This window comes from Manihot esculenta, chromosome 1 (assembly GCF_001659605.2).
Source record: "Manihot esculenta cultivar AM560-2 chromosome 1, M.esculenta_v8, whole genome shotgun sequence".
Classification (NCBI taxonomy): Eukaryota; Viridiplantae; Streptophyta; class Magnoliopsida; order Malpighiales; family Euphorbiaceae; genus Manihot; species Manihot esculenta.
The window spans coordinates 32,386,844-32,412,535 of record NC_035161.2 but is presented as its reverse complement, the minus strand read 5'-3'; the positions used below and the strand labels follow the sequence as shown (position 1 = coordinate 32,412,535).

Genomic DNA, 25,692 nt, shown 5'->3' with positions numbered 1-25,692 from the left:
AAAAGACCAAAATGGTGGTGAAGGTGTACGGAACCGCCTATGCTTCTCCGAAGCGAGTTCTAGCTTGCCTTATTGAGAAGGGCATCGAATTTGAGGCTGTTCCTGTCGATCTCATCAAAGGAGACCATCGAACCCCTGAATATCTCAAATTACAGGTTCCTTTCTTTCTTCTATATGTATTTATATCTTCATTTTGGAGTTGAATCCCTCTGAATTTTGCTTCTGTTTCTTGTTAAAATTCAAGCCTTTCGGAGCAGTTCCTGTAATTCAAGATGGAGATTACACTTTATACGGTAACTAATTAAAAATTTGCACGCAAGTATTTTCCTTGAATCCATCTGAGCTTGGTGAGTATATATTGGTTGTGTATTGGACAGAATCGCGAGCCATCATAAGGTATTATGCTGAGAAGTATAGATCACATGGCACTGATTTGCTTGGAAATAGCATTGAAGAGAGAGGCTTAGTGGAGCAATGGCTAGAAGTGGAAGCCCAAAATTTCCACCCTCATATTTACAACTTGAGCCTTCAAATCCTATTTGCCCCAGCTTTGGGGTTTCCTCCTGATGAGAAGCTGATCAAAGAGAGTGAAGAAAAGCTGGGAAAGGTTTTGGATGTGTATGAGGAGAGGCTCTCAAGGAGCAAGTATTTGGCTGGAGATTTTTTCAGCTTAGCTGACCTTAGCCACTTGCCATTTACACAGTACTTGGTGGGTCCAATGAATAAGGAGCATATGATTAGGAGCAGAAAGCATGTTAGTGCTTGGTGGGATGAGATTAGCAACAGGCCATCTTGGAAGAAGGTCCTCCAACTTTAAGACTCTGGATTTCCTGCATCAATGTTGATAAAATCCTTCGTATGTTTGTCTTGTGTTTTGTGATTGAGGGGGTTTGTGTTCTTGCTCTGTGCAATTGCCTCAATTGTGTTTCTTTTGTTATGGTATTATGTATGGCATGTTGAAGCATGTTTGGATTGAAGGAAAATAACTATGAAGGGAAAAGTATAAAGGAAATGGATTTATTTTCTATTATTTTATGTTTAGTAAAGGGAAAATTATAACTATAATAATTTCTCTTTTTTCTCGTTATTTTCCTCCATTTTCTCATACGTTACATTATTTTTTTTTTTAATTTTTACATCATTCTATTTTTCAATATACTTTTTATTTATATCATGAATTTCATTTATAAAATTAAAAATGCACCAACTAGTTAAATATTTCAGTTATGTTCATTATCTTTAAAAGAAGATATATTTTTAAAGACTAAAACTAGTTTGAGAATAAAAATAAATAAATAAGTATGAAATGCTTGATTTAATTCCTAAATTCATAATTAATTAAATAAATAAAAGGGAAACATAAATTATAAAAATTTCCAATAACATAATTTCTGGGCTATATTCTTTTATAAAAGAAAAAAAAATAAAAACGAAATAAAGGAAATAACACTCAAGTCAAATATGTAGTTAAGAGGATGCACCTAACAAGCTAATGCAAATAATCACATAAAACACTTCATCTCTAACCGATTCGGTGCGAAAAAGAACAATATCTATTATTAAAAAATAACATAAAATAAATTAAAATAAGTAATTATAATTATATATATATATATATAATAATCATCATATTATTTTAAATGTATTTGATTATATTATATAATGAGATGATTTCATTTTCCATTACTATTACTAATTAATCAAAGTCATACATAGAATTTCAGAAAAAACAAAATTCATATATGGATTTAAGGTATTAACTAATAATAATTTACATTAAAATTATTAAATTTTACATATTTACAATTTTTTTTTAATCATATGAACCAAAGTCCTGTCTGGTACTTATCTTCACCAAAGCGCAAACACCTCTCTCTCAATTCATCTACCACTATATAATAATGAAGAAGCTTCTTGCACTATATATATAATTCCAAATAATTTATTTTTGGTTAAATGCTCATTTTTATTTCTATGCTTAATGAGATGTTTGATTTAATATAATTTTCTAAACTTTTTCCAAATAAGTCTAAAATTTCTATTTTAAACTCAATTTGTCTAAAAGTTAAAAATAAGTTAAATTCTTGATTTTTTTATTTAACAAAATTCAAAAAGCCTGGGCTAATTTTCTTGATTTTTGATTTAATCCAAAAACAGAGAAATTTATTTTTTTTTAATTGTCTATTTTAAATTTAATTTAAAACTTATAAGTTTAGTTCAACAAAATTAAAAATTAGATAAATTGAATATCCTCAATAACAATGAAATTGTGCACTAATCTATTTATTTTTATGAGGAAAAAAAATTGTTTTGCATATTATATTTTAATTTACATAGGGTTGGTAACAGGATCTGTTCTCCGTGAAGCCATAGGAAACCACAACTCAATTTACTTATCATCAATTATCATACAATCCTGCACTCATGGATTTGAAACTTAAATTAAGAAGTATTAGGTTCAGCCATCCCAAATCCCTCATGGCTTATAAAAAAAAAAATCCCAAAAGTGAATTTGCATCAAGCAGGGTTGTTCATATTTCAAATGGAACTGGTTAATTCGACTGACCCAATTCAAGTTAAACTCATCTTTTGATTTAAATTATACGATCGAGTTGAAATACTTGATTTCTTTACTTAAAAGCTTCTTTTTTTTTTCGATTGGTTGATATAATATAACTCATCAAAACCGAGAAAACTAATTTTATCATCTACAATTTCTCTGTATATCTGTGATTATCAAACAATCCCAACAATCCTCAAGAAATCTCTTGTATTCTGACGCTGGAGAAAGGAACTTTAGCTGATTGGATGAAGCATGAGGTTTCGTCTTCCTCTCAATCCCAACATTGCTTCACTACCGATACAAGTGTTACTTTACTATATTTACTTATTTATTTATTAACTAATATCAAGTTTCATTCATTTATTTGAATATTGAATCCACCACACACTAGATATAAAATAATAAAATTTTATTGGAAATCAACTTCCATTATAACAAAATTATTTCATAAAATATTTTTACTTAAAATTATTGCGAATTATGTAAAATTTGTATGCTTTTTCAATATATTTTAATACTTTCATGACTAGAAAAGTGACCTCTTTCAAGTACTAAGTAGAAAAAGAAACTTCTTTCTTATATTAAGAATTGGACACAAAGTTTTGAAATAATGTCCCATTTACTTTTTTTACAAGTGTTAAGAAATATAATATTCTTTATTAACTTTTAAATTATATATATCTTATATACATTAAATTTTATTAAATATCAAGCTTTATTAAATATTAAAAAATATTTTGAAAATTTTTTTAAAAACAAAATAAAATTATAATAGTCAATTTCTATATATTTAAAAAAAAAAAATGAAAATTATAGAATGAAAAAAATATTATTATAATTATAGTAATAGAAATATTTATTATATAAAGAATGTATTTAGTATTATAAATAATAATTATAAAATATATAAAATTATTTTGTTGATCAAACACAGTTAACTTTTTCAAATTCAATAGACAAAGTTTTAAATTTATTGCAGACCTTTGAAATTTTTTTTTAATAACCCAACATAATATTCAATGAGAGAGATAAGCACCCCCCACCCGTCTGTTGTATACTATACCATGCTTACATTTAAGGGTGTTTATCATTCCAAATCTAATTTGATCAAACACAAACGAGTATCAAATTGATATCCGAGATGAACATCAACTCAACAAGCCTCATGAAATTTACAGTCAACACCTGAAGGTCATGAACATTCCGAACTATTGATTGTGAGCTTACGAAGTATATTCAAGAAAAATCTGATGAATCCTCTTCCAAATGTACAATGGCATCACAACAATAACAGCCAATTAAAAAAAAATACCAAGAAAGGCAACATCTTTTTCTGGGTTAACTGATTCAAATAGTTTTCGGGTCCATATATGTGCATGTTGTTTTCTATAAAAGGTATAGCGTTAAACATCAAGGCTGATGAAAATCGTTACCTCCTTGCTCATGGTGATTATTTACAGGTGAGCTAACGACAGTAATATCCAAGCTGCTTCCTTCTGCTTCAGGAGCAACCTCTCTTACATCAGCTATTCTCGACTCCGTTGGCTCAATATCACTCCATTCAGTATCTCCAATTGGCCTGAGGTTAGTTTGGTCCACTCCCATGTGCACAACACTCTCCCCAGAATGTGGCAAAACTCTAGAAACACTAAGACAAGCTTTATCCACATTCTCTTCAGACAAGTCCACATGCTTAGTCAGCGGAGGAGAGCTTCCGACAACATTTGAAGACTCAGTCTTCTGAAACATTTCCTTTGTATCAATCTGCTGTCTGTTACCAGAAAATCAAAGATTATAACTGTATTCATCCTCACATGTTTGACTTAAATTTCTAAAGCGCTCTGCAAATCACACATTAAGAACTAAAATAAACATTCAGCAAGAGTATTCAGCATTCCTGTATATATCATATTCAAAGAAGTCAATAAGAGAGCCTTTGAATCAACTAGTAGTTTTTTTGGGTGCAATTACAAGTTGACACAAGGCATTTATGAGAATCCCAAAATTCTTTTTTGTGCACAGTTGCTTTCCGCTCCTCAAAATAAGTAGATATGACCTATCCTTCTTTGGCTTCTCCAATGGTCTCTCCATTTCTAATTCTTTTGTTCTGAAAAGTAGGTCCTAGGGAAACACCTTTGAGGATGCAGTTGCTAAAACACAAGCAAAACAAACTTAGGAGAACTATTGAAAAAACTGACCAGCAAGGCAAGTTGTCGGCCAGAAAAGTGTTTTTTTGGTTTTAAGAATAGGAAGGTAATTTGAAAGGAAACCACTTCTAAAATCAGGAAAAAAATTGACCATGTATTTATGTTCAACTACTACAGGCATACTAACACTAATAAGGGCAAAACCTTTCAATTTGTCATCATTCAATACTCATAATTGTTGATTTACTGATTTACATGATGCTTTAACTACAAAATCTACCAACAAAGAATGCTTCTTTAATTATGAGATCTACAACAGAAGGCGAGTTACAAGAGAACAAGAGGGATTAAAACATATGATGGTTTAAGAAGGTTCAGATGTTAAACCTTTGAAGTTGTGCCTGTAACGCATTCAGATATGCTAGAAGTTCTTGCTTCTCATTCATAGCAACAGCCTCTTTCTGGGAAGCTTCCTTTATTCTAGCTTCAGCATCTGCTTCTGCAACCCTGACCTTTTCCTCTGCTCTCACCACAGCTCCTTCCAAAATCACAACACGCTCTCTAGCTTTTGCAAGCTCAGAACGCCACAAATGTGCCTCCTGAAGTGCGGAATCTCTCTGCTTGATCAGTTCATCTCTTTCTTTGCTTAGAGTCATAACCTTTTCTTCAGACTCTTTAAGCTGCAAGCATAAATGAAAAACTCAAATGAGCAATAATCAGAACAGCTAGAATTTAATTGAGAATATAGCATTTTAACTCCAGAAAACAACAATCTATAAAATTAAAGATAGCATCTCAACAATCCGATTAGATGTTATTTATTTATCTTTTGTACACGTATAGCAAATGGCACGTATCATAATGTCAAAAAAGTATAATAAATTATTACACCTTCAACGTGGATGACTCCAGCTGCTTCTGCGAAACTCTCGATAATCGCTCAATTTCAGCACAAGCAATTCTCCTCTGTTCATCTATTGTATGTGCCGCAGATGCTGCAGCCTCAGCAGCTTCAGCAGTCTCAGATAATTTCTCTGCTATGTCTTTTATTGTTGTATCACGAGCACGAAGGTCCCGGGCCAAATTCTGCAGTTCTTCATCCTTAACCTTTAGAGTCTCCTGCAAGTATAATTACTCAGAAATCAGAGACCTGAAGAATGAAACTATAACCATTGGCATCTAAAATCCACAGGATGGCAGACATGCCAAGTGAGGCTGGGCATAATTAAAATAATAAATAATTAAAATAGAAAAAAAAAAAAACTCAAAACTTTAAAGAAAGGAAACATTGCTATATGCTGCAATAGAGGAAAATAAGAGAAGGGGGAAAAATTTAACTCTTTATGAGAGTTTTTACAAAAGGAAGGGGTAAGGGAAAGGAAGTTAATCATTAACCTCCACTTCACCCAACTGTGTTAAGTCCTGAAATAGCAGTAGGGAAGGGGAGAATTGATTTGCAATTTTTGCCTAAACATCTCTACTAACTTAAATTTTGTTTGGAACCAAATTGATACAGGAATGATTTTATTTGACATTTAATTTATATTAATTCACTAAATAAATGAATTCTCATGTTTATTGTCTTAAATATCATGAAACTCATTTCAAATATTTTGTTTAGAATTTATTTGCAAATTGTACCTGATAAAACTTGGCATGACAATAACTAACTTCATGCTAGTTTACATATATATTATTCAGTTAAAAAGTCAGACAAAATGCTCCACATAATTTCAAAAATACAATCACAAATGCCCACTTCATAGGACATATTTAACATGCAATACTAGAATTGTACCATATATAAAATTGATTATGTTTATCCAGAATTAAACAAAGGATATAGCGTAACAAATGAGCACATTTTAGACTCTATACCTTCATAATTGTCAGATCATCCATTGGGCCATCAATTACCCTATTATTCACCATTCCCAAAGCATTTCTCAAGGAGATCTGCATTGCAGCTTCAATTTCTTTAGAACACTCAAGGGCTGTTGAGTTGGCAGCAGCAACTACAGTTGCGATTGTCCCAAGCTTTGCAGAACCATTCCCACTTAAGGAATTTACTGCCTCTTTATGTGCCTTTAGTACCAACTGGGTTGCCCTGGTCGTTGGAAGGCCAAAAAACAATCAAACATCAATACAAGCGACAAAAAGGAAATCACATGACTCAACAGCGGGCAAACACATTTTTTTTTATAAAGAACAAGGATCACTAAATTAAACTAAACTAAATTGCACACTTATGTTGATAATATTAGAGACCAAATGAAAGAAGTACATAAGTATGACCTCAATATAATATAGAAGTACTTTTAACTCTACTTCATTGTTTCTTAGTTCTTGTTATTCGCATGGGAGACCATCTTATATGCACTAGACGTCCCCTTAATTGAAAATAGATAAATAGTAGTTCTCCATTTAGAGTATAATGTTTTTCAACATGGAGGAATTGGAGACATTGCAAAGGGAAAACTTACTGCAAAGTTGCAACCCAAGCTCTAGCTGCACCAGGAGTCTCTGCACAAAGGAAGTAGTCTTTTTTTTGTGGAGTACCAATATCTAGATCGAAATTAAGGACGTTAATTCTGGCTATTCAGTAAACTATATAATGTGTTAAAGATGTCTTGGGTCGGCCCATGAACTTAGTTGGCCCAAATCCATAAAGAAGGAACTTGGTGACCAGGTTTTGACCAACTCAATCAATAAGTTCTACAAACTTGCCAGCTAATTCATCCTTTTGCAGAAACCACATTCATGAAGTGATGAAGATGGAGATGAAATCTCTTACTCCTGAAAGATTCAGTCTTGGACTTGGAGAATGATTCTTGGCTGCATATATACATGTAGCCATTTGCATGGCAAGTAGTAAAGAACGAAAAACAAGGTTAGAGACCTTAAGAGCAATAGTGAGATTTGGGTGTAGTGGTCCAAAAGGCTAAACAGCAATTTGAATGGTCTTATAACATAATTTTCTAGGTGAAATTTTGTTCAGCCACCATCCATGAACAAAGGCCTTAAAACTGAACCGTGTTAAATTTCTATGTGACCTCAAATATATTTTGCTTTTGCTATTTTATTTTCCCCTAACCAGTTGATAAATTCCACAGGCGGTTACAGCACAATGATAGCTTTCAACCGAACAAAGGGGCAAACTCAAGTTTGTCCATATTGCAGAAGTAAATAGATAGACTAATATGGATACAGAAACAACATCCATCGTACTTTGGAAGTCCACTACAAAGCACATAAAGACAAAGGACATTGTTACTACTCAATCAAAATAGGTATAATGATAAAAAGAAAAATCAAAGAATAGAAAATTATGGAAATATGAAGCCTGATATAAGGAAAACACCATCTTACTGGAAGTTCACAGGAGAAACTGTTATTGTGCTATTTGCATCAAAGATGATAGTTCCCTTTGCAGTTGGCTCATTTCTCCTAGTCCTAAATAAGGCAGACAAGAAGTAAAGAAAGAGGTCCTACTCTTGTAAGAAATAGAGTGAAGCCAGGAAAAGTATAATGCGTGACATATACTCACTTGTATTCCATTTTTCCAGTCGTTGGGTCCAAGATCACCCATCGTTCATTCCATTTCCTTAGCTATTCAATCAAGATAAACAACCAGTGATTGTAAGGGCAAAGAAGAATAATCCAGGAACTTGTAAATTTTCAAGGAAGAAAACAAAGAAAGATGGTGCTCCCAGAAAGTAGAAATGCAACAAGCAACATTGAAATTGAAATCAAATTTTCAACAACTGTACGAAATAAATTATGGGATTGCACTTACAGTTCAGCTCAATCTAGGGTTTTTGTTTATTTTTCAATTTCATAGCACGCCACAAAATTTCTCGAATTAACGATGCACATCAAACATAAATTACCAAGCATCAATCAGAGTGAAATTCAGGGAGGGTAGAAAAATGTAAAACCCGAAGTGCAAAATAAAACAAAAATTTCCAAACAAAAAGGAAAAGGGAAAGGAATATACAGTTTCAGATCGCTTGAGAAGAGGACCCTGCAACAAATTCCTACCAGAACCGGAAGCCAACTGCCGCTTGATCCTCTCCAAGCTGCTCTGTGCGTCCACTGCTCTCTGAGTTTGAGACCACCATTACCAATTTTTTAGCTTAAGCAGCATCACGATGATCATGATAAATAAAAACATAAACCAGTTCTGATACACAAAGACCGAGATACTGACCGTAGATGCACCATTAGAGGCCATGAGATGATAGATCACCAAAGCAAATCGAGAAATAATCCAAGTCCCAAGAGCTGTTCGTGTTGTAGAGAATGGGTTTTTGCGAAGTTTACGAAATGGAAGCCTCCCAAAAAAATAAAAATAAAAATTAAAAAAAATAAACTACTATGACTGTTAGGTTTGTTGACTGACAGGTATTTTTTTAAATTTATTTTTACAGTGGAAAAAAGGGTAATTTCGTTAAATTCGGGGTTCCGTTTGTGGTTTTGACTTTTTACCTCGTACTAGTTCACTTACACGTGTTACTAATATGTTTATTTTATGATATTTCTTACACATTAATTTTGTAAGAAAAAAAAAATTGAGAAGGTGAATTTTTTAATTTGATGTATATATATTAATTTTAAGTGTACTTCACTAGATTACCTTATTTTTTAAGTTTCACTATATATTTAATATTTTATTAATTAAATATATCATAGACAAATGTATAATTAAAATTTTAACATTGAAAATAACAAAATAAAAAAAAGCACTATAAATTTTAACATTTTAATGATAAATTATTATGATTATATTTTTGCAGTGATCAATTATAAATAAATACTTTATTTGAATATTTTATTTTTGAGATAATAACTTATTAATCATAATTTCTTAATACAATCCTATAATGTGCATTAGAAAAAGTAAAAATTATTCTTTTTAAAGAATAATTTAAGTAATAAAAAAAATTATAATATACTAGGCAAACGATATAATTTTTTTTAATAATTAATTATATTTTATTAATATAAATGAAAATAACCATATATTTATTTTTATTGGATGAAAGAAGTATTATGATGTGTAAGTCTAAAGTTAAATGACTTAAAATTTTATCTTATCTTCTTATTCTTACATCATCAAATGAATAATTAATAATTCTTTTTTAATTTATTAGTAAAAGAATTTGTTATTGTTCCATTGTGATAACTTCTTCATCGTTGACTTTGTTTCAATTCAGTTATTTTTTAATTTTTAATTTTAAAAATTTTAAATTAAAATATTTAATTTTTTATTTAACTCGAAAAATTATGAAATTAATAACGTAGGTCAAAATCGTAAATTCATTTGGTGGAAAAAGCGAGGAGAAGCAGCACGGCTCTGACTCTGTTACATTGAGAGCGGTCAGCAAAGAGCTCACACACTTCAAAGCTATTGCTTTATTTCCAGCGTAACCCCATCTTCATTATCTACTTGCCATTTGACAGATTCGCTCCATCGATCAGAATCATTCCCTTTTCCTCAATACACAAAAACTCTGTTTCCGTGCCATTTTGTGAGGAAAGGTACCATAGGGAATGGCGTTTAAAACCGCTATGGCGTGCCGCTTAATTAACCGAAAGTCCGTGATCGGAGCGAGATCCATGTCTTCTTGGTGGCGGAGCGTTGATCCTGCCCCCAAAGATCCGATTCTTGGCGTAACCGAGGCTTTTCTCGCCGATCCTAGTCCTGACAAAGTTAATGTTGGAGTTGTGAGTTTACTGCTTTTGCTTCGTCTTTTTCCCTTTTTGTTATGGTTTTGGTTGCTTTGGATTCATCTGTTTGTTGATTTTTTTGTTAAAATTTACTGAAAAGGGTGCTTACCGAGATGATAATGGAAAGCCAGTTGTACTGGAATGCGTTAGAGAAGCAGAGCGGAGGATTGCTGGAAAGTTAAACATGTGAGCTATTTCTGTTCATTTCATCTCATAATCATTTAAATCCCAATTTGATTCTTTTTCTTTTCGATTTTTCACTTAGAGGATGCTTGGTACGTTACTTTTTATTTTATTTTTATTGATGTTATTAATTTACATCTTTAAATTTTTAAATAATATTTCATGCTAAATTATATTTGCATATTTATCAATATTTTTTTGCTTGTCCATATGTAAATATAAAAATTATAAAAATTGTGTTGACATATTTTTTAATATTTAAATAAAACAATTTATTATTTGTTGTAAAAATATAATAACAGATATTTAAATAATTTCACCCAAGTTTTCTTATTAAAATTATAGAAACACCATTAATTGTCTCACTATTAATTATTTTTTACTCTTTTAACAATTACTCCTCAATTTTTTAACGTTAAACCATTATATTCAATGGATAAATGAACTGGGATTTCCTTTGATTTGCAAATGAATTTCGGGCGGGTGTTATGTCTCAAGTTTGATTCATTCCACATAGAATTTTAAATGGTTTTTGTGCATATCAAACCTGCACAATTAGTCAGCAGTTTGATTGATAACACCTGAGTTGAAATTTTTGATAGAGCTAGGAGGATATGGCAAAAAGATTTGCCAGCTTTGCGATTCTTTTTCCCTTTGCAGTTATCAGTTGATATGATATTTTGGTATAAGGAAAAATCCTTCTACGAAAAAAAATCTATAATTGCATTAAACAGCAAATAAAGAAAGAGGCGATGTAATTTTCTATATGTGTGTTAATATAAAACCAGCATGTAATTACGTAATTCATACTGATGTGAAAATTCATGAAAAATCTTGAAAGCTTACCTAATAAAAATTGATTTTGGATTCCTGACCTGTTAGAACTGCATTTTCTTTAATGTTTACGGTGGATGTGCAAGAACTTGTTTATTTAAAATCCCCTCTTTTTTGCATTTTTCTTTTGGATGTATTAGTTTCCTGTTCAATTGTATTGTTTATCTGATGTTTTTACTTGCTATTTTCTATTGCATGTAGTTTTTTTTTTTTGTCAGAATACATTCGTTTTCCTGATGTATAATTTTGTGTTTTTGGGCAGGGAGTATCTTCCAATGGGAGGGAGTGTAAAAATGGTGGAAGAAACATTGAAATTGGCCTATGGAGAGAACTCTGAGTTCATTAAAGATAAACGGATAGCAGCAGTGCAATCGCTCTCTGGGACTGGTGCATGTAGACTTTTTGCTGATTTTCAGAAGCGATTTTCTCCTGATTCCCAAATCTATATACCAGTGCCAACATGGGCTAAGTAAGCATTTCACGCTTGATATCCCTTTGATGTTATTGAGGCATCATTTACGGTGCTGCACTAGAATTGATCATGATTTTAGAAATTGCTTCTCATCTTGCTTGATTCTTTAGGACTTCTAACATTTGATTTTAACAGTCACCACAATATCTGGAGAGATGCTCAGGTCCCTCAAAGAACTTATCATTACTATCATCCAGAGTCCAGAGGCTTAAATTTTGCAGCGATGATGGATGACGTTAAGGTAGTATTACATTATTAATTCTGAGTAGATTTTTTTAATAAAATTTTTACTTCTTTTTGTTCTATCTCTCTCTGTTTTTTGTTTATGGGTTTACACTCCCTCTCTTCTCTTTTCTATCTTTGTTGCCCTGTATGTTGAATATATAGATGTCTCTTGCAGAATGCTCCAAATGGCTCATTCTTTCTACTTCATGCTTGTGCTCATAATCCTACTGGGGTTGATCCAACAGAGGAAGAATGGAGAGAGATATCTCACCTGTTCAAGGTACTCTATTTCCTTTTGTTTTTTTTTTTTTTGAACTACTATGTAATATGGACATGGAAAAGAAAATTTTGAAATTGCTTTTATAACAATTATAACTTTGACAATTTAGATTTTTGTTGTAAATTTTCCCATTTAGGAAATTAGAAAGTTATTATTACTCGGGAGAGGTAGAAAATTATTGAGAAAAAGTAGTAGTATTACTTGGATTTTTGTGGTAACTCTTAAAATTTTGTTTTTTAGTAGTGTGTTGCCTGTTTAGTTTTCATTTGGAATTTTCTTCCTTCGGAGCCATTTCTTTCTTAAAGAAGAAAATTTTACTAGATCTCTGTAAACATTTTCTATTTGTTTCATTTGGTTTTGTTCTATCTATAAACAAGAGAAGAGTTTGTTGGGGTTTTTATCCTTTTCTTTAAAACAAAAACTCTTTTTTGCTGAATTTCATATGCTTTCTGCAAACTTTATTCTTTTTGTAATTTCTTGCCTTTTTTTTTCCACATGTGCAATAAGGCATTGTTTTTCTTATTTATGAATGAACCGGTGAATCTTAACAGCAACAAACACAGAGAAGTACAAATTAATCTAAACTCTTCTCACGTCACTATATATCACACTATTGATGATGTCATTTGCAGGATAAAAATCATTTTGCCTTTTTTGACATGGCATATCAAGGCTTTGCTAGTGGTGATCCGGAAAGAGATGCAAAGTCTATCAGGATTTTTCTTGAGGATGGTCATCATATTGGCATTGCCCAATCATATGCAAAAAATATGGGGCTCTATGGCCAGAGAGTAGGATGCCTCAGGTATTTCTTCGTTTTCGAATATACTTGTGCAACAGACACTCAATTATTTATTTCCATGTCCAAACACTTATATGGCAAGATGAAATTTTCTTTTGGAAGACATGATTTCTTCCTGTTGTTTGCTTGATGTTAACCAATCACAGAATCAAGCATTCAAGCCATATCTGTAATGGAAGGCCATCACTACTAGTAAATCTACACGAAAAAGAGGAATTTAAGCATTATTAAGTTTTTTCACAATCACAAATTCTTAAAGCCAGTGTATCCATAAGCATTGACTAGAGCTCCTGAAAATAAGCGCTTTTGATTGTTGAGCATATTTGACTGGAAGCACTAATCAAGTTACATTGCAATGCACTGCCCGATTGCTGCCATGTAACTTCTGCTGGATATCACCATTCCAAGTATTATACATGGGATATTAATGCTAGTTATGGCAATAATCCAGGATTGTTTTCAATCTGATTTCACCAGAGTTATTGTAAAACTTAAACGGAGATGTAAAATATAGAAATTTTATATGTACATCTTTTTTTTTTTCACTTTCAAATAGAAAGGGATATGTCAGATTTAAGGGATTTATGGATGTTGTGTTGGCCAGCTGGGCCATTTGAATTTATATATGTTCATCACTTTGTCAAAATATTAGCATCTCTGATAATGGAGCAAAAGAAAATAAGATACCTATCAGTATCAAAATTTGACAGAGGTCATTTAGTGTTAATTGTGGGAGGTAAACCATAAAAAGAATGTATCCCATCAAAACACTTACCATGAGAGGAAATATTCTAGGTGATTCAGAGGCAGGGATTCTTGTAACGTTTTCGAAGTTAATGTTGTTATATGTTGGTTTCAGTGTGCTTTGTGAAGATGAGAAACAAGCTGTAGCAGTAAAAAGTCAGTTGCAGCAACTTGCAAGACCGATGTACAGCAATCCACCTGTTCATGGTGCACTCATAGTTTCAACTATCCTTGGAGATCCAGACTTAAAGAAGTTATGGCTGAAGGAAGTTAAGGTAATTAACAATCAGTGGATGTTTCCCCTTCCCTGACATCCACTACTCCACACAGAAAAGCAAGACCTACAACCATTTTAGAGCAACAGTATAGCTGGTGCTTCAATATTTTTGTGTATAAATCATAAATGCATACATGCATAAATAATACATACATACGTACATATACATACACGTACGTATATATACATACACACACACACATATATATGTATACATATCTTCCTTTTCAAAAGATCACTTAATATTCTCTTTTAGCTTCCATTGATAATTTCATTTAAAAATAGAAGCTGACAATATGAAATATTATTCTCTTAGGTAATGGCGGATCGCATCATTTCCATGCGAACAGCTTTGCGAGAAAACCTTGAAAAGTTGGGGTCACCATTATCATGGAAGCATGTTACCAAGCAGGTACACTAGAATTTGTTGCCATTTTTTGACCGGCTTCTCCACTTTGGTTGCTTTTTTTTTTAGTACAAAAAAGGAAAAAAAGAAATCTTGAAGAGCTTTAGCCAAGGTTCCATTATCTAAGATGTTTAAGACTGGTTAATTTGATCCACTGTTTCTTAGCTTCGATGTTTGTTTCGTTTGTCTCTTAATTTTAAAAAGTTCCAAAAAAATTCCCTAACTTGAAATTTGTTGTAGGAATATGTCCCTTTCACTTGTAATAACCGGTTTACAACTTAAAAAAAGATAATTTTTACCCATCATATTACCTATAAATCAGCTGTTGTAGGTTAGAGGGACTCTGCTTCTTACTATTCAATTATTCTATACAGATTTTGTGAAGGATCCCCTATTTCTCCTAATAATTTACTTATTTTTCTTGCAACAAATTTCAATATGGTTCTTTATGGAATTTTCTAAAGTTAATGAGAAGAAATCAAATAAACATAAAAGTAGAGGGATACTGGTCACAAATCACCTGTTTAAAGCTTGAACAAAAAATTTCAATTCAACTCCTATTGCAAGTCATGTCAAATTAACACTTAGAAAAATGGCATCACCATCTTTTCAACAATTTTTTAGCATTCTCCCAAAAATTGGTACATTTTTTCTCGCATTTGAAATTATAAACCTGAAACTTATTTGAATTTATGTATGAGGGCCAATTGTAGAGTGTCTAAGAAAAGCATTCAAAAGAAAGTGTTGCTAGCATTATATAGCGACTGATAGTCCAAGCCAATTTTTTTTTTCTTGAAAAAATAATCTAAAACTTCAATGTTGAACTAATTATTAGTTGGGGAAATTTACAAAATGTTTTGGGTATTGTCATATTAATAAGTTGATCCTTGTATTTTGAAGAACTCATTAAAAAATTAGCAAGTTTTGATTCCGTTAGACACTTTAGTCCTTCCATTAGCATATCTTAACATGTTCCATTAGTCAAATTTTGAAAATTTTATTAAACTCTCTCTTGTACTAGGGATTTTGTTCGAGACTTAAATTCTGTGGTTTTTAAAGGATAGGACCCTAGTGGAAACTAACTCCATATATCAGACCTTAACAATTTTTTTGGGAAGAGGTGATAGTAAGATTTTCTTTTAATTTTTTTTAATCATTTTTGAAACTTCATAATTTTTTTTTTTGTTTAGAAGAATGGAAAGCTTTTTTAAGGACTTCACAGGTTTTAAAGAGAGAATCTTCTTTACACATTTATTTGGTGATTTGGAAAATTTTTTGGTTTTGAAACTTACTTTGACAAGCCACAGGTTCTCCCAAACACATCTTGAAAATATTTCGCTATTTGATAAAACTTCCTCGCAACCAGAGGGTAAACTGGTTTTTAAAGTTACTCTTGTACTCTGAGGATTTCTTTTGTTCTTATGAACATCTCCATTTGTATGATATTTATCTATTTATTATTGTGATTTACAATCATGTTATTTTTTACAAACAGATTGGGATGTTTTGCTATAGCGGGATGACACCAGAACAAGTTGATCGTTTGACAAAAGAATATCACATCTATATGACCCGTAATGGTCGAATCAGGTAATGTTCTGAGTAATTTATTACTTCTCCATGTCTTCTTGTGATTGCATATTTATCTTTGTATGTGAACTTACAATTTTTGGTAATCATGCTTGACAACTTTTGCAGTATGGCCGGCGTTACTACACACAATGTGGGATATTTGGCAAATGCTATTCATGAGGTCACTAAATCAGCTTAGCTTCATTTGCAGAAAATTATCAGCCTTTAGGAAGTCATAGCATAAGCCCAAGTTAGACATGGGAAACAAATTTTTCCCTCGCCCTCTTCCTCTTTAATTACTACGGAAGGGGCAATAAATTGGTTTATTATAGTTTCTCAAAATTTATGCTCCCATGGTGTTCTTTGAGGAAGTATAATTTTAGGACCATACTTGCCTAGTTGGGAATTTTTCCCCTTTGAAGGTTGAACAATATGTTCAATTTTGCTTAGAAATAAATTGGCAGAACATTTTTGTTGTTATCCCCCAAGGAATACAAATTATCAAGTTATGAATGTTAAATTGCTAATTTTAGCCTTCTCTTTTCCTCTGCTAATCATGGATTCGTACTGCAGTCTAAAAGATCTCTTGGTATGGGGAAACATGTTTAACTGGCCAGTTCATTGAGGCTTTCTTTATATAACTTTTTCCCTTTGTTTTTTTTTTTTAATAAATGTATGCATTTTCATATTTTTCATTTTTGTTTAGCTGCTGTTTCAGCTTTTTGTGGTTAATAAAACATTAACATGGGATTTACGTCTCCCCGTTTAACTCTTAACTTTATCTGAATGTCAAACCTAATGCAGCACGACCTGTTTCTCATTCCACTCTCCTTTCCCAGTTGACATTTGGCATTGTTGAAAATTGAAATTTTGATCCCATCTTCAAAATAAATGAATAAAATCTGTAAATGATCCGACTAATTGAATATCAAATTTATACTGTGGATGTATAATTCTTGAAGGGGAGGAAAAAGAGAAATTCTTCATTAATATACATTTTTTCTTTTTTCTTTTGGAAAAAAGCTAGAACCCATCAAAATGCATACAACCCATATCTTATACTCCGTCTGGTTTATATTGAAGTGAGATTTTTTAAAAAAAGTATGATTTTAATGCTTCATTAAATATTGTTTTTCTCATCTATCCTTTAATAAGTGATGCATTAATTAGATTCATACTATTTGTATAGACATTCTAATTAAAGGATAATATAATATTTTTACTTCTATTATTATTCAAATTTAATGTATTTATAATTAACGTGTAGTATAAATGGTAAGACACTTCTTTAAGTGAGGTCGAGGTCAAGGGATCGAAGTAAATATTCACTAAAAGTATTTTGGATTGACGCAATGCTTTAATTTCAGTCCAAATGGCTTTGGAGATAGAAAAAAAATCACTTTGCTTTCTAAAATTCTCAACGAGACTGATTAATGTATTCCTTGTGCTTAACTCGTATACAAGTGACTTGATGGATGAGCCTCACTGGTTCATTCACTGCCCAAAATGGCTCTCTGCTTTTGCATGTAACCCCATTTGTCTTGCAACAAGTAAAACAACACAATTAGACATACCTCTGTAATGAAAACTATACCCCAAGCTCTTATGCTCTTTGATGTTTTCTGATGGTAGGCTTCTAATCCTGTGTACACATTTATAATTCCAAGGAGAGACACTGCAGTTCCAAGCATCCAGTGCCAAAAGAACCACACACTTCTTCCTTTTGATCCTCTGCACATGAAATATCTGTTACTTTAACTTCAAATCATAGCAGATACAAGTGCACAAAATTCAGAACTCAAAACAGAACTTGGCCAGGGGCAATAAGCTCTGGATCTTATTGCTTAAGCTGCGTTTTGAGTTCTGGGAGTTTGTCCACCTCCACTGCTAGAACTGCCAAATGGGGCGTTGGTGGTTTACCTATGTGGGCGGAGCAACCCACTAAGGGCTTGCAACCAAACGATGCCATAGAGTGCTAACCCTAGTCTTTGATGATTATTATTGAAGGCATTGTTGAAATTTTTTATGGACATCACTGCTCCTGCTGTTACCAGCAGTACGGAAAGCATCTGCTAATCAAGAATATTATGACGTTAAAAATCAATGTAATAATACACACAATAATTAAAGCATCTGAGGCAAATTGGGATATGATTATTATGAGATTAAAGTTGGGGCATCAACCTCAAATAAAATAAAAAAAAAGGTTTAAGTGATCTATTTCTGGGATTTGAGAATTTTGAGGTGAGAAACTAAAAGCTGAATGGAATGTTAACATAATTTTCAAGAAGTGAAGAAGGGAAAAAAACAAAACTTGCCTGTGAAATAGAATGAAGATAGAAAAGAATCTTGAGCTTTTTTCCACATTCTTCTCTGTTTGATATTCTGATGATGAGTATTCCGATAGGCATGAGGAACCCCATTGATGTCCAGAGTAGAATTCCATGGATTCTTATTTCAAACACCAATTTAGGACTCAGCTGTTACATTAGTTGTTACCCAATATCAGTCAGCTTCAATTGCATATGTCCAGCAATTGAAATTTTTTTTTTTAAAAAAAAATTGATGTAAGAAAAATTTGAGAGATAGAGAACAGGTTGAATACCTTGTGAATGTCATTCCCACTGCTTGTTTGAGTGGCTGTGGTATTAAGCAGCTCTGGAGAGGAGGAGACAAGAAGAAGGGATGCATAGATGGTGAAACAAAGCAGTTTCTGAAGAGGTTGAATTCTTTTGCAGAGGAACATCTTAACACTTTCTACAAATGCTTTCTCTTTCCTTATGCTACATTTACACTGATGAGTTGCAATCTTGAAGTGCTTCAAAATTTCCTGCTTCTCTCTCGCTCTCTCCCTCTGAAAGATTATCAAGAAGTTGTCTGCGAGAGATACGAGAAGACCAACCCTTGAACAATGTCTCTTCCAAGGATAAGAAGGCATATTAAAGCAGCAAAGCTCAAAAGCTGAAGTTTAATATAATAATAGGGAAAATTTATTATTTAAAGAAGCTAAAGCAAGCTGTTTGTCTTCCTTTTTGCGAATAAATTAGAGAGGGAATTGCATGGAGATTGATGATTTATTTAAGTGAGAAGATAGAAGAAAAGGGAGTGTAGAGGAATGGGCATGGATTGCTTTTTCAACAATGTGGGGTTCACACATTGTCAGATTGATGGAATTTGGAAGGTGGGATTTCAGAGGAGAAGAAGAAAGCCTAGGTTTTGATTAATGGTGAAAGGGACAAGTTGGAAATGGAAATTAGGATTTTTGGCAGATTGCACTACCAAGCATTAGCCACTCTGCTACCCACTACCAAGCAGTATGCAATTAGTTGCATGCTTCCATCATCCCACTCACCACCCTACAAAAACAACTCTTCAATCCAGAAATTGATTAAGAATGTAGAAAAAACTTAATTAGATCGAATTTTTAATATTATATGAATTCGTAGTAGAAAATAGAAGTGGGAATTTTTCAAGAATACAATTTTTTTTTTCAATTATTTCTGAATGGCTCACACGATAGCAAGAAGGTGAAGATTTGTGATGGCGCTGTGGGACGAGGAAGACGATCTGAGAGTCTCACTATTTGGGTTACATCTGAGAATAATTATAAATAAAATTAAAAATTTATCTTTAAATTATAGAAAGTAAGTAATCTTTTCCATAAAACAAAAAATAAAAAATTTCTATATTGAATCGAACCAATCGATTAGACTGTTAATGAGCCGAGTTCAGTTGGATAAATTCAATATTTGAACAGATAAAGGGCAGGTTGAACCGCAAATCCAAAATCAAATAATACACACCTATTGCAAATGCATTTTGTAATAATGAAATTAAATAAATAAATTATATGAAACTTTTATAAAATCAACTAAAATATATAATTTAAAAATTCTCATACAAAGCCAATATCTGTTCATCATACATACACGAGAAAATAGCAAATCCATCTCATCATCATAAACATCAAACTTATTAATATATTATTACAAGAGGAAACATAGAGCAGACATACATTAATAGATTGCCTGAAATAATCCACATTCTCAGAGTTTAGAATTTATTTTCAACAGCCATTTGTTTGTGATTTTTTTTCTGTCACCTTCAAAGCTGCATATGGTGAATTCTCGTATTTCCCACTCCACCTGTAATTTGACTGAAGATTAAGGCTCCGTTTGTATTGAAATATAGAACCATAACTTGGAAAAAACACTCACCTGGAGTTTTCTTGTCCAGGAATCTGGAGCTCCAAATCCTCCTCGAATGGCTGAAATACGAGGTCCACCTTTTGATCATCCACTTCGTCCAAAGTTGGTGGGTCCCACTATACAATTAATTAATAGTTGATCATTTAGAAGACTTTACATCAAATGAACAAACCCACATTGCCAACTCACTCCATGAAGACAGAGAGAGAGAGAGAGAGGAGCATGTACCTTGGGAGCATTATCCTTGTCAATGGTGAGAGCTCTAATGCCCTTTACAATAGAAATAAGAAGGGTTGGTTTCAGAATCAATGGATTGAGTTTAAAATCAGTCATTTATCATGAACTTTAATCCAGACATTTCTAGTTAGTACCTCATAGACATCTGCAGATATTACAGTCCGAAGTATGTTCATTGTTAGTCTGAATTCTTTCTTCAGACATTCAGCCAATGTTTGTTTCCGTCCTTCGCGAATCTGGAGAAAAGAAGAAAAAGGCCACCTTATGCATGAAATCTAAGAATCACCACTAGGATAAAACCATAACCATTGGCAATTCTAATGTTTAACTCAATATTCATAATCATTCCTTCATTTAATGGAATGCATCACCATGCCCAATTCTCAGACGAATAAACATTTTATACAGTTTCGATCAATTTGTAAATGTTATAAAGGGCATTTCTTGTCTGGAGATTTTGTTTTAAGATTATTAAGACCTTCCAGATTAGAATGTGTTATAAAACGTATGACATCAAAGGCATGGGCCTATTTGCCACCTTGAACTGAGACCAGACCGGTTTTCAAGCGTAATATCTGTAATACATAGTATATAAAGCCATTACCGATCTGAGTGTGATTTGCAATCCTGTAGGAGAAGATCTTTTCAACCCCTTCAGTATTGCTCTGATCCATCCATTTCCTTCTTTAGTTGCCTCAGTTTCCTGCATCGCGTGATCCAAATTCAGATGCATGGCCACAATTAAAAATCTGCTGGTGCATGTAGTAACCTTCTTGTAAGGAAAGAAAACTTACAAATGATTTAATGATGTCTACCAAAGTATCCTTGGAAAAACACTCGTCAATTACGGACAGCCTAACATGGAAACAGTTGGGTTAACTATAGGGATCCATGCATAATAGCATCAATACGCTTCAAAGGTTCATATTAATTACTTGTTTAAAATACTTTCTTCATCAAGCTGAACATCCACAGAGAATTCTTCAATGGCAGATTTGACTGCACTCTCATCACCAGAGTTCAAGCTTATCAAACGGTTCTCTAGCTCAGGCAATTTCTGATATATTGAATAAATTTATTCATATCATTAAAAATAAAATTTGATAAATTAAAATTTTATAGAACAATAAACAGAAAATTTTATTTACGTACTTTATGATATAAAAGATTACAAAAAAGAGAATAATTCAATAATTTAAGTTAATGCACTAACAAAATAAATTAATGACACCATTAATCATTCAAGTCATCATAAGTTAAAATGATTACTTCCTATTAAGTAATTATACTAGAGAAGCAGAAGCAGCTGCTAATACAAGACAGAGGCTGAAACTAGAGTTCCAAGTCCCACAATATGTGCAGCCTGGATCAGTAGTCACCAAAAGCACTAAGGAACTGAATTACCAATGCTGTGGTTATGGTGATGGCTCGCTCCATTAGCAAATATCAATCCACTCGCACATGAAATATTAAAGACCCATTTCGCCAAAGGGTACAATATGTAATAAAATTTAGACTCACCTCAGAAGGGACAAAGTGGGTTGCTAGGCCAGCAACAACCAATTCCTTGCCATTCAGTCTTGCTCCAGTTAAAGCTAAAAATTCCCCTGCATAGAATACCACATGATACCAATCCAAGGTTGATTGTTGAAAAAAAAAATATATTATTTCCCATTTAGTTCCTCTTTATTATCATCAAAATTAGAAGTTTCATAAAACTTTTATGCTTCTGTGATGATGAGAAAGTAATTATGATTCGTTCAAGTTCAACAGTTGCACACTCACCTAGATGCCCAGGGAGATGGGAAAGAATGTATGAGAAACTGCAATCAGTATGAAAGCCAATACTTGCTTCTGGAGTTGCAAAAACCTTCACACATACAAGAGACACCAAAATGATTGGTCAGCAAATTCTAATTGAATTCTGAACATTTTAAGACCACAAAGTCTAAACTAACTTATTTGTGACTAGAAATACTCAAACTGGGATTCAATACCCACAGTTTTCTCTGTGACAACTGAAAATTTCATCGGCACCATAAAAGCTGCACCGCCTCCCATTGAAATTCCATGGACAAGAGCAACCTGTTATCATACTGGCAATCATCACAAAGTTCCTACCTCTATAATAATTCGTCAAAATCATAATATGACAATCTATGCCTTAGAAGGCACAAAAGCCCCAGGATGGAAATAAATTGGCTCTTCCTTTCCTTAATAAGGGCCAAAGAAGGGTGGTCTATAGCATGTAACCTTTCCCAAGGTTTTTAGCAGAGAGGCTGTTCTCATGATCTGGAATCTTGAAGTTCCAGTCACAAAGAAGCAACCTTACCATTCCACCAAGTCACAGTATGAGAAACAATTTGAATATTGGAAAAAATACAAAAAAGTATCTGTGGTTAGTTTAATTTTGTGTCAAAGTATATCTCACGGTATCGTGCTGTTAGCATCTAGAACCTGTGTTAACGTGAAATTTATATCATGAGATACTAGTTTGACACAAAATTGGCCTGTACCACATATAGAAATAAACCACATATCCCGGAGTGAAAAACCGATGAAATTACAAGGTATTTTTCTGTATTTTTTCCTTAAATATATTACCTGGGTTTTCATGTAAGTGTGGATGTGATAACAAAGCCAGTACATTCTGTAGACTACTTCAAGGCAAGAATCCTCTGCCAAAGAACAAATAATAAATAAATTCACTTTGTACATACAGAAATAGATTACCTCATAGATTTAAGAAAAGGAAGAATATCTTCTAGTCCATATTACTGAGTGCAGTATGTGTAAGTAAAACTGTGGCTGGAAGAATCCTAGTTGATGTCCCATGCAAAATAAGAACTAATAGTTTATTTTAGGACAGTGTATTTACTTGACGTCCTCCCATCATAAAACATTTTTAGATCCCCACCAGCAGAAAATGCTCGACCAGCACCCTGAACAAAATATACTATGTTTATAAGCTTTTGATAACTTGAACAATCCATAAAAGCAGCATTTAATTAAGTTGCCTCCACAAGTTAGGACCATCCATGGTCACCCTAGAAGTAGTGACATTATGGCATTTCAGTTTTTCACATCACAAAATTAAGTTGAAGATTTCAAGACGAAAATTCTTTCCTTAATTAATATAAGCTTTGCATTGTCGTCTTTCTCCCATTTCTTCAAAAAATCTGCCAGCAGAGAAACCTGAAATCAGGAAAAGAAAGTTTGATTCAGTTGCACAAGAGGAAAACCTAGAACCATAGTATAAAATGGTGTGAAATCTATCCAACATACCACTTTGGATGAAATAACATTCAGCTGACGCGGCCTGTTCAATGTGATCAACCTCACATTACCAATTTCTTCTCCAAGAACAACCTAAAGAGCAGATACAAAGTAACCCGTTTGCAATCAAGAACAGAACCTTTGTTTCTTTAGCATCAAGTTACCTAACAAAATATTTCGATTCAAAGAACAGAGGAAAGAACAGGCAAACTAAATTTGCATACCTGCTCTTCTGGGTTTACTACTTCTTGAGCCATTCTTCTAAATGATTCAGTAAAGTAAACTGATTTCAAGGCAAGAAACCGGGCAAAGGCGAATGGGTATAGCCAAAATAAGAAGAAGATTAAGATTTTAGGTGGATGAGAAAGTAGAATGGATATGCAGCTGTTGAAGTAGAAGTTAGGTGGCTCTTGGTCTTAGAATAAAGAAGAGAGAGATGTCAAACAATGGAGCTTCCACATGCTTTTAAATGTTATTTACCTACCACCGCCCGACGGCACACAACTACAGATGTCGGAGTAGCTTTGGGCTTGTTTTGGTTGTTGGTAATTTGTCAAGTGTCACCAACCTCTCCATTTCTCTTGTTCGTCTTACTTTCAACAGATGCTCCATCCTCTTTTTTTCTTGTTTTCATTTGTCGAATATGCGCCATCTAGAAAAGGAAAGCCAAGATTTTGAAACCATGGGCGAAATTAATTTTGCTTTCACATGTTTGCAATTATTTCTCCTAATTACAATTTTAATTTGATTAATTATGAAATTCATTTTAATTATCAAAATTAAAATTAATTATGTTTATGTGAAAATTCATTTAATAAAAAAATAATTAATATTAATATTATTATTGTGCTGTTCATATATTTATTTTTATTTTTTGAATTTTAAGCATACATTTGATTTTTACAGAGTTGTCAAGGAAAATAAAAATAAGCTTTTTGTAGTTGAAAGTTAGCAACAGAAAGAAATTAATTTATATTTTTGGAATGAATACTACAATATACTGACATTATTTACGAATTTGCATGGTTATTCAAGAAGAGAGAAGTAGGGAGGAAGAAGAGAGAAAGATAAGAAAGGGAGAAAAGTCGCGCGATTGAGGGAAAAGAGGAAGGTTTGAGAATGAGATTAATTTTCGATTTTGACATTGCTGTTTTGTTTGGTGATTCTGTAATTTGTTGGTGCCTTTGGATAGAGAAAGAGAGTTTTACATGTATAATTTTGATTGATTGGGTTTTAGAGGATGATTTCCCTTCCCGTTTCTCCTTGTCAGTTTTGGTGATTTTGTTTTGTCTCGTTTTCATATTGTCATTTGTGAAAGGATAAGAGTTTCCTTTTTGATGCGGTGTTGATGGATTTATTGGAGTTGTGTGAGTTATTTCTCTATTTACTTGGAGGCTTTGCATATTGTTGATGACGGAATTTCGAGAAGTCACGCTATATCCAATGATTCAGCTCCCTCATATTACTGTTACCATTACTGTTACCATAAATTCTTTCTCATCCCTATAACCTAATACTGCATTAAATTTAATTTTAGCATAGAAAATATGCAGCAGCACCAAAATTCAATGAAATTTTGATGCTGTGTTACAATTTCATATTAAATTTAATGAGATTTTAATGTTGTGCTACAGGGTCACGTAACGGTGGTAATAGTATTTTTTTTAATTTATAATGTAATCCAAAATTTATATATATTTTTAATTAAGTCTATATCTTTTAACTTTCACAATTTA

At 32.6% G+C, this 25,692-nt stretch overlaps 4 protein-coding genes and 1 pseudogene across 6 annotated transcripts; 2 read left to right on the top strand and 3 right to left on the bottom strand.

The window, feature by feature from the left end:
- The first annotated feature begins 1 nt into the window (after position 1).
- Positions 2 to 1,087, top strand: LOC110621027 (glutathione S-transferase F9). Its single transcript, XM_021765038.2, has 3 exons — positions 2 to 155; positions 245 to 293; positions 378 to 1,087. The coding sequence occupies exons 1-3, from the start codon at positions 12 to 14 to the stop codon at positions 815 to 817; spliced, it is 633 nt and encodes a 210-aa protein (XP_021620730.1). The 5' UTR covers positions 2 to 11; the 3' UTR covers positions 818 to 1,087.
- Positions 1,088 to 3,749: 2,662 nt separating this feature from the next.
- Positions 3,750 to 9,077, bottom strand: LOC110600788 (switch-associated protein 70). 2 transcript variants are annotated; one of them, XM_021737658.2, is made up of 10 exons: positions 8,921 to 9,077; positions 8,708 to 8,812; positions 8,258 to 8,319; positions 8,080 to 8,163; positions 7,919 to 7,950; positions 7,194 to 7,275; positions 6,589 to 6,817; positions 5,602 to 5,829; positions 5,098 to 5,390; positions 3,750 to 4,334 (listed from the first exon to the last, which is right to left on the bottom strand). In XM_021737658.2, the coding sequence occupies exons 1-10, from the start codon at positions 8,942 to 8,944 to the stop codon at positions 3,974 to 3,976; spliced, it is 1,500 nt and encodes a 499-aa protein (XP_021593350.1). In that variant the 5' UTR covers positions 8,945 to 9,077; the 3' UTR covers positions 3,750 to 3,973. The 2 variants fall into 2 exon arrangements, with proteins under 2 accessions (XP_021593350.1, XP_021593358.1); XM_021737666.2 differs by lacking the exons at positions 8,708 to 8,812; positions 8,921 to 9,077 and adding an exon at positions 8,507 to 8,696.
- Positions 9,078 to 10,062: 985 nt separating this feature from the next.
- Positions 10,063 to 16,777, top strand: LOC110600771 (aspartate aminotransferase, mitochondrial). Of its 2 annotated transcripts, XM_021737640.2 has the most exons (10): positions 10,065 to 10,437; positions 10,541 to 10,626; positions 11,720 to 11,926; positions 12,065 to 12,170; positions 12,330 to 12,434; positions 13,067 to 13,239; positions 14,096 to 14,255; positions 14,574 to 14,669; positions 16,159 to 16,253; positions 16,362 to 16,777. In XM_021737640.2, the coding sequence occupies exons 1-10, from the start codon at positions 10,264 to 10,266 to the stop codon at positions 16,432 to 16,434; spliced, it is 1,275 nt and encodes a 424-aa protein (XP_021593332.1). In that variant the 5' UTR covers positions 10,065 to 10,263; the 3' UTR covers positions 16,435 to 16,777. The 2 variants fall into 2 exon arrangements, with proteins under 2 accessions (XP_021593339.1, XP_021593332.1); XM_021737647.2 differs by lacking the exon at positions 12,330 to 12,434 and having other exon boundaries at positions 10,063 to 10,437.
- An 804-nt stretch (positions 16,778 to 17,581) lies between these two features.
- Positions 17,582 to 19,964, bottom strand: LOC110600762 (annotated as a pseudogene).
- Positions 19,965 to 20,092: 128 nt separating this feature from the next.
- LOC110600753 (3-hydroxyisobutyryl-CoA hydrolase-like protein 5) lies at positions 20,093 to 24,609 on the bottom strand. The gene is made up of 15 exons (XM_021737618.2): positions 24,181 to 24,609; positions 23,966 to 24,049; positions 23,807 to 23,875; positions 23,559 to 23,622; positions 23,285 to 23,358; positions 22,682 to 22,765; positions 22,466 to 22,550; positions 22,202 to 22,287; positions 21,616 to 21,737; positions 21,475 to 21,535; positions 21,285 to 21,383; positions 20,815 to 20,916; positions 20,672 to 20,713; positions 20,453 to 20,559; positions 20,093 to 20,380 (listed from the first exon to the last, which is right to left on the bottom strand). The coding sequence occupies exons 1-15, from the start codon at positions 24,211 to 24,213 to the stop codon at positions 20,302 to 20,304; spliced, it is 1,191 nt and encodes a 396-aa protein (XP_021593310.1). The 5' UTR covers positions 24,214 to 24,609; the 3' UTR covers positions 20,093 to 20,301.
- Between the last annotated feature and the right edge of the window lie 1,083 nt (positions 24,610 to 25,692).

Bases quoted from the DNA above. Each gene is read 5' to 3' on its own strand.
- LOC110621027 (XM_021765038.2), top strand. From the start codon at position 12: ATGGTGGTGAAGGTGTACGGAACCGCCTATGCTTCTCCGAAGCGAGTT. The intron at 156-244 runs GTTCCTTTCTTT...TTAAAATTCAAG, and splicing joins CTGAATATCTCAAATTACAG to CCTTTCGGAGCAGTTCCTGT. The intron at 294-377 runs GTAACTAATTAA...TGTATTGGACAG, and splicing joins TGGAGATTACACTTTATACG to AATCGCGAGCCATCATAAGG.
- LOC110600788 (XM_021737658.2), bottom strand. From the start codon at position 8,944: ATGGCCTCTAATGGTGCATCTACG. The intron at 8,813-8,920 runs GTCAGTATCTCG...TCTCAAACTCAG, and splicing joins CCTCTAATGGTGCATCTACG to AGAGCAGTGGACGCACAGAG. The intron at 8,320-8,707 runs GTATATTCCTTT...TTGATTGAATAG, and splicing joins TTCTCAAGCGATCTGAAACT to CTAAGGAAATGGAATGAACG.
- LOC110600771 (XM_021737640.2), top strand. From the start codon at position 10,264: ATGGCGTTTAAAACCGCTATGGCGTGCCGCTTAATTAACCGAAAGTCC. The intron at 12,171-12,329 runs GTAGTATTACAT...TGTCTCTTGCAG, and splicing joins CGATGATGGATGACGTTAAG to AATGCTCCAAATGGCTCATT. The intron at 16,254-16,361 runs GTAATGTTCTGA...CAACTTTTGCAG, and splicing joins ACCCGTAATGGTCGAATCAG to TATGGCCGGCGTTACTACAC.
- LOC110600753 (XM_021737618.2), bottom strand. From the start codon at position 24,213: ATGGCTCAAGAAGTAGTAAACCCAGAAGAGCAG. The intron at 22,551-22,681 runs GTGGGTATTGAA...GTATGTGTGAAG, and splicing joins CAGTTGTCACAGAGAAAACT to GTTTTTGCAACTCCAGAAGC. The intron at 20,560-20,671 runs GTACATGCTCCT...TTAATTGTATAG, and splicing joins ACAAGGATAATGCTCCCAAG to TGGGACCCACCAACTTTGGA.